The 14,510-nt window shown below is 42.9% G+C and overlaps 1 protein-coding gene across 1 annotated transcript; it reads left to right on the top strand.

Annotated features, from left to right (window-relative positions):
* The first annotated feature begins 679 nt into the window (after positions 1-679).
* SMIM28 (small integral membrane protein 28) lies at positions 680-4,791 on the top strand. Its single transcript, XM_037045880.1, has 2 exons — positions 680-792; positions 4,092-4,791. Exons 1-2 carry the CDS (start codon positions 682-684, stop codon positions 4,473-4,475), a joined length of 495 nt encoding a protein of 164 aa, XP_036901775.1. The 5' UTR covers positions 680-681; the 3' UTR covers positions 4,476-4,791.
* The last annotated feature ends 9,719 nt before the right edge of the window (positions 4,792-14,510 follow it).

The raw sequence follows: 14,510 nt of genomic DNA, 5'->3' as shown, positions 1-14,510 counted from the left end.
TTTATAAACTTCACAAGGTAATCAGAAGGAAGACTACTTAGGTGTCAGCAATTTGTTGTTTTGTTTTTTTTTTAATTGAAACCAGCAAACATTCCAGCCAAATATTCAGAGCTATTGTCTGTCTGGCTTCTGAACAACTTTATCATTAGCATCTTTCATCTAAATAATTCACTAAAATGTTATTAATGGGCCTTGCTTCTCTACCGAATACCCCTTCTCTGTGTACCAGAGAATCCAGAAATAATTCAAGGAAATTCAGCGTGGATAGTTTTTCTTGCTGGCTACATCCCTGGAGAGGGATGCGGGGAGGGAAGGGAGAGGGTCTTGTTTACATCTAAGTATAAACAGTTCCTATTCACTGCCGCCATTCGTTGCACTGGAGTAATGCTAATGCACGGACTCCTCTGTCTGAAATCTATTCTGATTCTGATATTTGATGCCAATCCTCACCGTGATAAAGGCCACAGACGCAAATCCAGAGGCACTGAATTTAAATACAGTCAGTCCTGAGAGGCCCCTCTGGTTGGTCTCTTGTTCCCTGATGCCACTCATTAGAAAACGAGTTTGCCAGCAGCCAGCAGCCCTGCTCTCCCAAGCTGGATCCAGGCCAAGAGCGAGCAGCACTGTTGAAATCTGGGCAGCGGGGTGGAAGGGCGTGCGGCGCACCGGCTGGAGGAAAACATGCAACAACTGTGGGGCAGCAGCTGGAGGAAGTTCGGACACGCCGGCAGGGGCACATACGAGTGGTTAACTAGCGAACCAAGCCTCCCTCCTCAGGAGACCCAGCTGCAGGTCTGTACCTATGACTTCTGCCTTTTCTTCCCCCAAGTAGCTCAGTTTTTAAACCAACAACGCCTGCATGTTTAGGATCTTAAAACTTAGAGGCAACATTTGGCATCACGAGTGAAACAAAAATGCGATTTCACCGATCGGTGTGGTCTAAGGAAGAAACTTGAAAGTTGTATTCTTTTGACAATGTTAAAATCAAGTACAACTTGCCTCAGATATATTCTCAGAACACCTGATACACCAAATATGTCAAAGAACACCTGAAGTTAGGAGTCAACAAAATGTTTTGCCTTGGTTTTACAATTTCATTCTTTGCAGTAAGCCACGTCTACATATACAACATAAACTCCCGTGGCTCTCCGGCTGCATAATCACCTCTGTTTCTAAGAGGCGGTGGAGGCCAAGCATCTCACTTCTGGAAGAGTAGCAGTGGGTTAAGGAGGCTCTGTCTCTACTAAGAAATGCAGCAGCTGTTTGCTCTGCCTGGGAAACCACCAAAGAAGCCTTGATCTGAGACAGCATTAAGGAAAAATATTGGTAGAAACCTAAGAACTCAACTCACTTTATCATCAGCAGGGAAGTGAGTGGTAATAGCTATCCCATAAGAAAAAAGGGAAGTGAACTTATTTTCTTGTTTTCTGGAAAAATCAACTCATCAGATTATTAAGTTCTGCAAAACCACCTTTTACTGAAAAACACTTACACATATACACATAATGATAGATGTTTTCAGCAGTTACACCTTTAACTAGATATTTCTTTAAACCACTCCCTGAACAACAAAGCCTTTGTACCAATACACACAGCAGAGATATATTGAATGTTAAGCAACCACTTTGAAAGAACTAAACACATTAGGACACTGGACTGGAAAAGTAAAGACATCCATTCTGCGTTTTAAAGAAGCAGAACAATTTGAACCCAAGTATCATGAATCTGTAAATAAGTAAATTAAGGGTGCTCTAAATTTGTCCTACAGCTCTAAGAAAAAGAGAATTCTTTATGTCCAGATATTGCCCCCAGGTGCTGTGTTAGCCAAGCAGTGACGCTCAGCGTTGGGACAAGTTTAACTCAGCCGATGGACGGGCCGATTACAGGAGGGTACTGTGGTGCCTCTCCCTTCACAGATTTTCCAGACTAGTAACTAGTATTAATAAGCTGGAGGTGGTATAATGGTGAATAATAGGGTTTATCACATCAAGCCTTTTAAATGAAACATTAAGAATCTTTACATTTCATGCATATGGAACTCACAGGGTGTAATAGAATATTTAGATGCTGAAACCCATGACTGGTCAGGAACCATTGTCATTCCTGTAATTGGTGGAGAATAAAGTCATGCAAAATGGCCCATGTTTATCAAGACTGAAGAGTGATTGCTTTAAGTACTAAGAGATAATAGCTTTAAGTTTTTAATGATTCATCTAGAGGGAGAAAATAAACACAGTTAAGTGGCTTTTTGAGCCCATCTCGATTTCTTAATACTAGTAGTAAATTATTGATGAGTCCATCTACTCTTACAGCTTTTGGAGTCGAAGTCCCTTATGAAGTCACCAAAGATGAATAGTTCTGATAATAAACTAGATTATATGTGCAACAACAGAAAGAATCCATCGTTCAGAAACCACACACAAATATTTTTTTCATATAAACATATTAATATTGCTAAAATATTTCATCTGAAAAGATATATCTATTAAATATGAACTGAGGAATGTCCAGTTTTTCCCTATTTCTATATGACTTCTGCTCAATAAATTTCTAGATGACTTCTGGTTGTTTTTAGGAATTAATTTTCTAGATTATTTGACTATTTGAGACACCAAGATACAAATCTATAAATAACTATTATTCAACCACTGCTCTATACATATTGATTCATTAGATTCTAATGCCAACCCTTTCAAAAAATAGGTTATTTTCACTTCATAGAGAAGAAAGCCCCGGCCCAGAGGGCCCTGGGGAATGGTGTGTGGTCACGGTATCAGCAGGTACACTGCAATTCAGAGCCACAGTCCTCAGCCCCAAAGACAACACCCTGCTTCCCAAGAAAACATTTAATTTCTATGCACTTTAATCTAAAATACCTTCACTTGCATCTTACTGAAGACAAAATATCTGGCAGTACAAATATTAAATATACCGGGTAATTTTGAGTCAAAATAACACACATAATTGAAAATTCTTTATTTTTTAAGTTTTTTAGTGTTGTTCAGTTACAGTTGTCCCCATTTCCCCCCCCTTTACTCTCACCCTGCCCTACCCACCCCACCTCCCACACTCAGTCCTCTCCCTCCCCACACCCCACCCCCATTAATGAAAAATGATTTAAGAAGTAAAAAACGATTATACCGTCAATGCTGGCTAAGCGAGTCTTTAAACAGGTCGTGACCAGAAAAACGACTGTGCTTTCCAAAAGCAAGAGAATCACAGCTTTCAGTTTTACTTTAAATAAGTAGATTTTGTTTGTTTTAAACACAATAATAAGGCTTTAATTTTTTTCTTTTCCTCTTAGTGGTGGATACAAACATCTATATTTATTGCTGTATGCTTTATATAATAACATTTTTAATATTTTAGTGTTTCTAGGATTTCTAGTAACTTTATTTAAAGCAACATCATCACAATTTGGAGCAGCATTTATTTTTCGTATCACTTTTCCATCTTGCTGTTGAAGCATTATTTCCTGTTTGTTATAGTATTTACCCCATCAGAACTCATCAGTGTCTTCTGAGCTAATACTACAAAGTCATCCCCTTGTCGGCTACTTAAGAATTTATGCGCAATCGTTCTCCTTTAAAGAGTTCAAACTTTTTCATATTTATCATACAGATAATGCAAAAGCAAATTGAAGAAATCTTAAAATCTCAGTCATAAGAATCAGCTGTCAAATCAGATTCAAAATGTTATTTACATGTAATACGAACACATAATGTCAAATTTTGTTCCACAATTAAAGAAATTAAGTGCCATATGATTCTATTTGTGGCAATAAGACATTACAGGTCTGATTCTAAATAAAATACATGAATAGTACAAGTTATTCAAAGGATGCATGGTGGACCTACCATGGAATATTCACTCTAATATTTATGCTTCAGTGACAATATTGCAGGATATCATCAATGTGTATTCTGGACATTTTAAATTCATACTTTATCTTGTCAATTCACATAATTTCATGTAGGTTCAAGCTCACTGGCATAAATGAGTGATTTGTGTGAGTGACAAGAAGAACAAAAGATGAGAGAAATGCAGGGGATGTCTTTTGCCCTCTAACTCAATGTCACCCCTGACTCCAGGGCACCCAGAAGATAAGTTCCGCCCAAGAAGACGTGGAGCCCTTCCTGTGCATCCTACTTCCAGCCACCATCGTGCTGTTCCTGGCCTTTCTGATTCTCTTCCTGTACCGCCTCTGCAAGGCCCGGCGGCCCCAGGGCCAGGTGTTCAGCATCGACCTCTCGGAGCACCCGCCCGGGGGAGAGGAGACCGACTTCCTGCCAGGCTTACCCTGGGGTGGCGAGCAGGACTTCCCCTACTCTCCTCTGCCCAGGGAGGCAGCCCCCCACTCTGAGTGTTTACCACCCTCCTACGAGGAGGCCACCAGGAATCCCCCTCGGGGAGAGGCCCGGGATGTGGGCCTTCAGTATGAGGAGGGCTCGCCTGGACTGGATGTGCCAGTATAAACCGCTTTTGGAAGCCATTTAAACACAGCTCTCAACCCTTACTGGAGCCCACGGGAGAGGCAGACAGGGAAGAGCATCTGGTCTGAGAGCAGACTGCTGGACGAAGAGGGAAAGGCTGGACAATGTGGGTCCAGGGAACCCATCGCGTTTCTTAAGGAAGATGTCCCCAGGTGGTTCTAAAGATGACCGGGCTCTTCTGAAATGTATAACACCTCTGATTCAGAGAAGAAGGAAAGTTCTATGTGAGCTGAGAAAGGAACATTAGAATTACTAGTGAGCAGAAAACTAGCTCTGAAGAGAAAGAGGACAGAAAAATGCCAATAAGCCAAAGGTAGCTGTTTGTGCCACCAAAAACTTTCTTCCTACACAGGTGTTTCAGGAAGTCATGGTCTCACTTCTGTGTGAGAGCTTCAAGATGGCTAGAGAGTTCTAGAAGGAGCTGCCGTGGTCAACTATGTTGTAAATAATGGCAAAATAGGTTTCCCTATTAATATGAAAGTACAGACATTTGCATACATTTTAGTTAAATAATAATAATAAAGCTCTGCAAAATTATCTCTTTGGTGTCGCTCTTGCTTCCTAGAATGGGAGATTTGGCTTGTGGCGTGGGCACGCCTGGTGCTGGAACCCCAGGGCTGAGGGGCAGCAGGGCTGCGGCAGGAAGCTGCTTCTCTGACACGTAGCTGAGGGGCCACTGTGACTGAGCCCTTCACCATGCAGCAGTGACAGCAGAAATCAGTTTAACTGCAGAAAGGGAAGGCCCAACTTTTGGATCTCATGAAAAACATCAATTAGCTCTAACCTTACAAATCACACAGTTCAAACTGTTGCTTCACAGGTGTCAAAACTAGAGTTCAAAGGCTCAGTGACTTGTCTGACATTCAATATCTCAGAGGAGGCAGCACTCGGACCAGAAGCCTGGTTTCTCCGTCCTGGGCTGCGGCACCTTCCTCAGTGACAGACATTCTCCCAAGAAAACTGCGAATGTGGATTTTCCATCCATGCTTCCAGCTGAAGGTCAGGCGTCTCAATGGGATGAACACAGCTGAGACTGGGCTGCATACAAATCTCCCTTTCTGATTTTCACCTGGGGAGGTGGAGGTGGGTCACCTGCCACATGGGAGACCAATCGAATACTCACGAGGCTGGGAAGGAGGCAGCAGGGTGACGCACATAGTCCTTAACCTCTTATTCCGTGACATAACTTCTTGGGGAAATATTTTTCCTTTTGTCAAAGTACAAAATGCAAAATGAGACAACCCTTTGACAGTTTAAAATGAACAAAAAATGGTGGCTTTTTAAACCATTTTTATGTGAACATTTTTATGCTAAATATACAATAGGGTACAGTTTTAGGAAAATAAAATCATCTAAAATAGGATACATCTCTTTTTACATGAAATCTGATAGAAATAATAGTAGATTTGAGTACTGAAGCAATATGTAACCTATTTGACTGAATATTAATAAGAGTTTTGTCAGGAAAATTGCACTGAGCAATCCCCTAGTGGTCTTTAAAAGGAGTGAATGAATAAATCAAAATCAGAGGCTCAGCAGACAGCTTTCTTCAGGTTTGTTCGCTTTTTTAATCCTAAAATTAAAATGGGAGAGTTCTGCGTGGGAGTCTGTTGATTCTCTCTCAACGGCCATTTCTTCCTGTTCTTTGTTCATAGAACCCTGATTTGGTTCTTGGATCCTGAGGTTCCCTATGTCAGGCAGACCAGACCCCCCAGCACCAGGGGATGTACTGATACATAGTGATAGTTAATTATGGTGATCTCGCCTTCACCTGTGACTGATTTGGTTTGGGGGACTAAGGGGAGACCTGTACAAGAGGAGAGGCTTGTTCTAAAAAAGGTTGCCTAATATTAAAAACACACACATGAAAGGACACTTTGGCTCTTTGCTGGATGTTATATGTCTGCAGGTGATGCGTGGGCTACTGCAGCCATCTTGCGACCATGAGTAGGCAAAGCCAGAACTAATATTGGACATAGTGAAGTAGAAAGATAGAAAACCCCGGCGTTGACGGCCCTGTAGGGAAGTTGAAATAACCCTGCAACTATCTATATATTAATGATAGAATACCTTTCCTACTGCTTTAAAGCATTTAGGCCAAGCATGTTACTTATAGAAAAAAAAAAGCATGTCAACTTCTACAATTTCTAAGGCTATTAAGGAAAAGCAGTGCCACATTTTAAAGTGTTAAGACTTATTTAAAACAAGCAGTCAAGGCTAGGACCCACTTATGATGTTAGCCGTGACCTAGGGAAGGAGATGTTTTCTCTCATGGAACCGGACCGAAGCAGCGGAGCAGATAAGCCATTAGCCAGGGCTGCCAAAGCACAGCCCGCAGGCCAGGTCCCACTTGCAACCTGTTATAGTACATCCTGTGAGGCAAGAGCGGTTTCCACATTTTTAAATAATTGAAAAATCTTAAAAGAAGAATATTTCATGACACATGAAAATTAAATGAATTAAAACTTTGGCAGCTATAAATAGAGTCACTGGAGCAGAGACGTGTCCACTCGCCTGTGGCTGTTCCCACACAGGTGAGTTGTCGCAGAGAGAGACTGTGTGACTTTCAAAGCCCCAAACATTTACTCCCTGGTTCTTTAAGGAAATAGTTTGCTGCCCCTTGGTATAGACCAGTGGATTTCAACCCTAAACGTATAGCAGAAAAACACGAGAAACTTTTAGAAATACTGACACCAGGACCTACTTGAACCAAGTGAATAGAAATACATCAGTGGTGCCAATAGGAAGGCAAGAATGACAGTTGTCACTCTAGGCAATGGGAGTGGGCCCCCAAATACAGGCGAGCTTCAGTGTACGCAGACCTACCGTAACAGGCTTAGAGAAAACCAGATTTGTAACTCTAGCTTTGAGTCGCCACTTTATAACCCAACATTCTCCGTAAGCTCTGTCCTGACACCATCACCCTAAGGTTGGTCTGCACTCAGCTGCATTCTCCGAGGAGGACTGGCAAGTGCGACAGCAGGAACCACCGTGGGGACGACACGTTCTTGCCTGAATATTGACAACCAGCAAACGCGGGGAGTCCCGGTTGCGAGCCACCCAAGAAGGGCTGAGTAGAATCGAAGAAAATCCACACACGAAAGAACCAGATTGTTAACAGCTAAGGTGTATTTTGGAAGAAATCATTGTAGCCAGAAAAGAGGAAAAATGGGGGGAGTATAACAGACACAGTGAGTAGAATGTGCACGTGTTCACTGAACTCGGCCCTGGAGGAGAAAATGTCATTCGTGCATCATTTTATGGAAAGGGAAAGGAGTCCAGTTCCTGGTCTGACATGTAAGACGCTTGGAAGTCACCACTCCAGCCCAATAACAGGGAAAAGCTGAACGAGTCGAAATTCAACAACTGCCCTTGGCTCCATCAGAGCACTGACCACTGCCCCCAAACCGGAGAAACACAGGCAGGTACAGAGGATCAGGACTCACCAGAGCAGGAATCCGCCAGCAGACACCTCCTCAGGGCCCAGTGCCGGGCGGGGAAACTTGAACCGTCATTGACGGACTACTGGAGGCTCAGAGAGGACAAACCTCGGATTAAATGTCCCAGAAGGCTCCACACTTTGTGAGTTCTGCCTCCAGGACCCCGCACAGGTTTTCGCAGTGAAGGCCTGAGAAAGCCCCCTGGTGCTTCAAGCAAGAAGAGGGGGGGAAGCAACCATTTTGAAACCCACCAGAGCATCTCTTCTTCTCAACAAGGCCTGCCCTCGGGAAAAGCTGTTTGAACAGAGCCCAGCCTGCCTGGGTTTGATCAGAGCTGACACCTGGTGGGAGGGAACTACACAGCCCCAGCTGGCTCTAGCCACAGACGGAGGCAGGAAAGACCCAACCCCAGCCCCGCTAGCCATCTGGTTCCACTTAAGGGGATGGGAAACAAAGAGAAAAATCAGAGAAGCACTTGTGAAGTTCACATCCCGAGGGCACGGGCCCGGGAGACACCTAATCAAAGGACTACGAGCGCCCTCCCAACACACACCCCATCTCCCCATTACTACAGGGACAGCAAGTCCACCTTTCACGGCAAAGTTGCAGGGCATGTTAAAAGGCCCAAAACACAGTTTGAAGAGACAGAGCAATCTTCAGAATCAGACTCGGATGTGTCCAGGATGCTGTTGAAAGTGTCAAACCAGAAATGCAAAATAACTGTGATTAATACACAAAGGGCTCTAATGGGAAAGTAAACAACTTACTAGAACAGTATGAGATGCTAGCAGAAAGATGGAATTCTAAGAAAGAACCAAAAAAATACTTGAGACCAAAACCACTGTAATGGAAATGAAGAAGGCCTTTGATGGGCTTATCTGAGCTTAGGTATATGTTAATAGAAACTTCCAAGACAGAAAAGCAATGTTTAAACCCCCCCAAAAACCGGAATATCCAAGAACTATGGGATAAGAAATATTCAAAGTCAAGAAAAATAGGGACCTACAGCCAAGATTGCTCTACCCAGCAGGGTTATCACTTAGAGTCGAAGGGAAGATACAGAGCTTCCCAGACAAGAAAAAACTAACGGAGTTAGTTCATCATCACCAAACCCTTATTGTATGAAATATTAAAGGAATTACCTAAGAAAAAGAAGGAGATCAGCCCTGGCTGGTGTGGTTCAGTGGACTGAGTGCCAGCTTGCAAACCAAAGGGCCATCGGTTAGATTCTCAGTCTTGGGCAACCTGGGGGGAAGGAGAAGGGCAAATCTTACCTATTGAAGAGCAAAGATAAGAATTACACCTGACTTCTCAGAACCCTGGAAGCAGATGGAGTGAAATATTTAAGCGTTGAGAGGGAAAAACCACCAGCCTGAATTCTGTGCCTTGAAAAATTATTCTTCAAAAGTGAAGGAGCAATAGACTTTCTCAGACAAACAAAAATGAGAAAATTTGATGCCAATATACCTACCTATCCTGTAAGAAATGTTAAGCTTTTCAAAAAGAAAAAAAATTGTATAGGTCAGAAACTCTGATAAAGAAAGGAAAGGAAAGAATAAATGAAGGTAAAACAAACATTTATATTTTTCTTATTCTTAATTGACCTGCCAGATAAAAATTTGTTAAAAATAATAGCAAAACTGTACTTGGTGGTTATAACTTATGTACAAGTGGACAGAGTGAGAGCAACAATACAAGGGTCAGGAGAAAGAATTAGAAATATTTCATTATTGTAAAATACATTCCCATGAAGCAGCAGAATGTCACTTGAAAATGAACTTGGATTAGTTATAAATGTATATTATACCTTTAGGGCAACCACTTAAAAAGTTTTTTACCAAGAAGTATAATTGATATGTAAGAAATGAGAGAAAATGTAACCCTATAAAGCATTCACTTAGCCCTGACTAGCGTGGCCCTGTTGGTCCGACGCGCCCCGCACACCAAAAGGTCCCCGGTTGGACTCCAGCTCAGGGCACCTGCCTGGGATGTGGGCTCGGTCCCTGGTCAGGGTGAGTGTGAGAGGCAACTGATGGGTGTTTCTCCCGTGCATTGATGTTTTCCTCCCTTCCTTCCCCTCTCTCTAGAAATAAATAATAAGTAAAATGCTCACTTAAAGCCACAAAAGGCAGAAAAAGAGTGGAAGACAGAAGTAGACACAAAGAATAAAGGCCATGAATAGAAAACAGTGACAAGTATGACAGATACTAACCCAACTATATCGTTATTCACTTTAAACTTCAATGGTCTAAATACACTAATTAGAAGACAGACTGTCAGCTGGATCAACAAACAAGACCTACATACATTTTTTGTCTACAAAGACCCACTATGAAGATAAAGATACATATAAATTAAAATACAAGCACGGAGAAAGATATACCATGCTAACACTAATAAAAAAAATGGTAGCTACACCAATTTCAGACACAGCAGACTTGGGAGCAAGAGAAGTCTTTATCAGGGAAAAGGAGGGAGGAGCTCACAGAATGATGAAGGGCTCAGTTCCCCAAGAAGACATAAGGACCCTTAACATCTACACATCTAACAACAGAGTGCCAAAACACATGAGGCAAAAACTGAGAGGGCTCCAAGGACAATCGGCGAATGCACCGTTGTCATTGGAGACTTCAGTACCGCTCTTTGGGAAACAAGCAGACCTAGCAGGCAGAAGACCAGTAAGAACATTGTAATTTGAGAACACCATCCATCAGCTGGATAAAATGGACTTCTATGGACCACTTCATCCAACGGCAGCAGACAATACACTCTTCTCAAACTCATATGAAACATTCACGAAGATAGAGCACACTCTTGGCCATAAAACACGTTGTCATATATTAAAAGGACAGAAATCACACAACGCTTGCTCTGAGAGCACAGTGGAACTGAAACAAAAATCAGTAACAAAAACAGCTAGAAAATCTCCAAATACTTGGAGCTTGAATAGCACATTTCTAAATAACTCATGGGTCAGAAAAGAAATCTCAAATTGCAAGAGAAATTTTAAAATACTTTGAACTAGCCCTGGCTGGTGTAGCTCAGGGGATTGAGCGCGGGCCTGCGGACCACACGATCGAGGTTCGATTCCCAGTCAGGGCACATGCCTGGGTTGCAGGCCAGTTCCCAGCAGGGGACGCACGAGAGGCAACCATACATTGATATTTCTCTCTCTCTCCTTCCTTTCCCCTCTAAAAATAAATAAATAAAATCTTTAAAAAAAAGAAAAAAATAAAGTACTTTGAACTAAATTAAAAGGAAAAACAAGTTCTCGAACGCTGTAGGATGCGGCAAAAGCATTTTACACAAAAACATACACACACAATCAGAGACTTTTAAAAAGCAAGAAGTTTGTATCAAGAACTGAATGTATTCTCAAATTACTCCAGATAGCCCACTTGTGGTGTTTATTTTTCACTCTCCTGAGTAGAATGAGGCAGTGTAAGCACCAACAACCTCCGGAGCCCCACGCGGTTCCTCAGTGCAGCGCAATGCTCCGTAGCACAGAGTTAGAACCTCTCCTCTCCTCTCCAGTTCAGACAATACGCGGAGCTGGGTGTTCTGAGGGACAAATGTTAGCACCCATCTTCTCCATCTGGGTGACGTTGAGCACTGGATCTCCCTGGTCCTGAATTATTCATTCCTCACTGCTTTATCACACTAATAAGACCCACTTCAGAGGGTTGTTGGAAGGATCCAATGTTAAAACACGTGTTCAGCACACAGTAAGTGCTAGGCCCTTTCTGTATTTATCATCCAGTATAACACATCCTGTGGCCCAGTCTCTTTTTTTAATTTTATTTTAATTGTTGTTCAAGTACAGTTTTCTGTCTTCTACTCCCATCCCAGCGCACCCACCCATCCCTGCTCACCTCCCTCCCATTTCCACGCCCCCTAGTTTTTGTCCATGTGTCTTTTATAATGTTCCTGTAAACCCTACCCTGAAATCCCCTGAAATTCCCCTGAAACTCCCTCCTCTCCCTCCTGGTCACTATCAACCTGTTCTCTTTTTCACTCACTTGTAGCAAAACTGAAACACCTAAATTGCTGGTGGTGGGACCAGAGGCCACCTGCCTATCAGCTACACCAGGCACGGTGGCCAGAGCTAACATACATTAGGGGCTTGTGAAAAAGCCTTAATTTCTTTTAAAATCAGAATTTAAAACATTAACAGAATTTTCAAAACTAAAATTAACACTATAATTACCTTTATACAAACACCATCATTAAACACAACTTTTGTTGTTTTTTAAAGGGGAAGGGACCCACCAAGGCAAAATGCCTTGGGCCCGCCACCGTCATAATGCAGTCTGGGAGGGAGGCCACCCCAGTCCAGTGCAAGCCAGGTTTCAGCAAAGAAACAAGAGAAATCTGAATTCTTTTTTCCAGGGCAAGTGAGAACTGATTTCTCTCTTTCCCTACACATGCCCCGTGGTTCTGGCCACACTTCCCCTCCCTCCCTTCCTGTCATTTTGCTGGTGCCATCACAACAATGTTATCAAGTGATCTTAACAAGCTTTCTCCCCTGTCAAAAGTGCAAGAATATAACACGTGTGTCCAATGGCAGGGGACCAGGTGTGTTCACAGAACAGATTTCAGTTCTTAATGAAATGGTCCGGAGTTTTGTTTTTTGTTTTGTTTTTCACAAAAGACCACACTAATAACTTCCATGTATCAGGATACAACATGTAAGGCAGTGGGCTGAAAGATAACTTGGTATTACTCCTCAGGATCCTCGGAATCATTTCGGGTGAATACCACCCATTTGTACAAGTGAAGAAACAGACTCAGTGAGGCTGACTCAGGTGCCCCTGGTCACGAAACCAGAAAGCACAGAGCTGGGTTGCAAAGCCAGACTCAAACACGCATTTGTACCTCGAGGAGGCACCTTCTCCTGATCTGGAGTTGGGGCGCTCCTGCACGTTGAAGGGCAGAGGCTCCAGAATCCGTCGTGTCTATGGTGGGAAGGAAACTGTGGTGGGCCCAGAAACTGATGCCCAGTTCCACGTCACAGGTGTGAAAAACACTCCAGCTCTTACACTCTCACAAGCAGAATGGGTCACGTACTGGCCACAGACAGCGGCAGTGCTGGGACTGTCCGGTGAGGTTTACCAGAACTCCAGCTGTGACCGCTGCGTGAACGGGTTCTCGGGAAGCAACCTCTCTGTACCTTATCCACTGGGGGCTGTGCCTGGGGAAACTGCTGTCGACTCATTGTGGGATAGTCAATGTGTTCAGTAAATATGAACCTGGAAACATTCTCCACGTTCCTGAACAGTAAACAAATAATAAAAACCAAACACAAATTTATATCACCTAAACATGAATTTATATTCATGTAAAACCTGTATTTGTATGAATTTATGAATATAGAATAAAAATAACATGCAAACAACCTTCCCAAGTCTACACACAAGCTGGCTATCCAGGGTCGACCCCAGAGGCACTGAGAGGCAGAGCGGGTGCGAGATCGTGACTCGGGCTCCCACTGGCCAGGGGGCTGGGTGGGTCCACTCCCTCCATGCTCTTCCAAGCAGCATCCCTGAAATGGTGCGGCTATTTGTCACCAGTCCCAGATAAGGCAGTTAGAGAAGTTGACAGCGAGCGCGTAGAGACTGCATAGAAATTTAACATGCTTACAAAACCATGCGCATCGTCAGCAGACTCACCTCACTGAACGCGATACAGAGCAATTAATCTGTTGTTGACTTTGTGCATTAAGAAATGAGTACCGAGCAGCCAACAGTCTTGTGCAGTAGAGTAATAAGTTGTTTTATGATGAGCTGTGTTTTTTATAGTGGCCTTCGTTACTGATAGCTTGAGAAGCACTGACCTAGAAGGTGAGATGTCACAGACACTACTGCTGAACTTGCTCCACCTTGGAATCAGTTCTTAATCTGCCACTGACCTCTCCCATTCCTGGAACTTGTTATGAACATAAGACAAACAAACTCAGGTGTAGGACGGCCTGGGAAAAGCACAGCACGGGGCCCATGAGTGGGCTGAGAACTGACCAGTTCACAGCTTGGGGCCATGTGGATCCTATTCTTAGAAGGCGATCCTTCTTCTTAACACTTACAGTGTTACTGAAACACTGTAACACCTCTGTTCTAAAAAAGTCATTAGGTAGTCAAGTCCAATTCCTACCAATTCTTTAATCTGTCCTAAACAGGAAATAATGCAATGATTTATGGCAATGGCAAAAGCCCCATACATAAGACCTTAAGGTAACATCATTTTTGAGAAATGGTCCTTAATCAAGTGACCCATCAGAAACATTTCCTCTTTGCTGCATCAAGGATCTCATTTCTTTTTAGAGCTTTTTGAGAATTTGAGCTGTCTACTTGTGGGGTATTGGGTTGTCTGTCTCCCTTTACTTCAAAAGCATGACCCTTTTAAAATCATATGACTAGCCTCTTCTTTTTATAAACACTTTCCGCAGTCTCAGAAGTTATATCAAGTCTTACATGGATTAGAACTGATTTTTTTTAATTTTTGAGGACATTCCAAAGCAATAGACCACAGCTTTCTTACCCTCATCCCTACATTCGGTACCTGTCTCTTCATTTTCTGTGGC

The sequence above is a fragment of the Sturnira hondurensis genome, unplaced genomic scaffold, assembly GCF_014824575.4.
Source record: "Sturnira hondurensis isolate 20B ecotype Veracruz unplaced genomic scaffold, ASM1482457v3 Scaffold0004474, whole genome shotgun sequence".
NCBI lineage: Eukaryota > Metazoa > Chordata > Mammalia > Chiroptera > Phyllostomidae > Sturnira > Sturnira hondurensis.
This window is presented reverse-complemented; position numbering and strand designations above follow the sequence as displayed.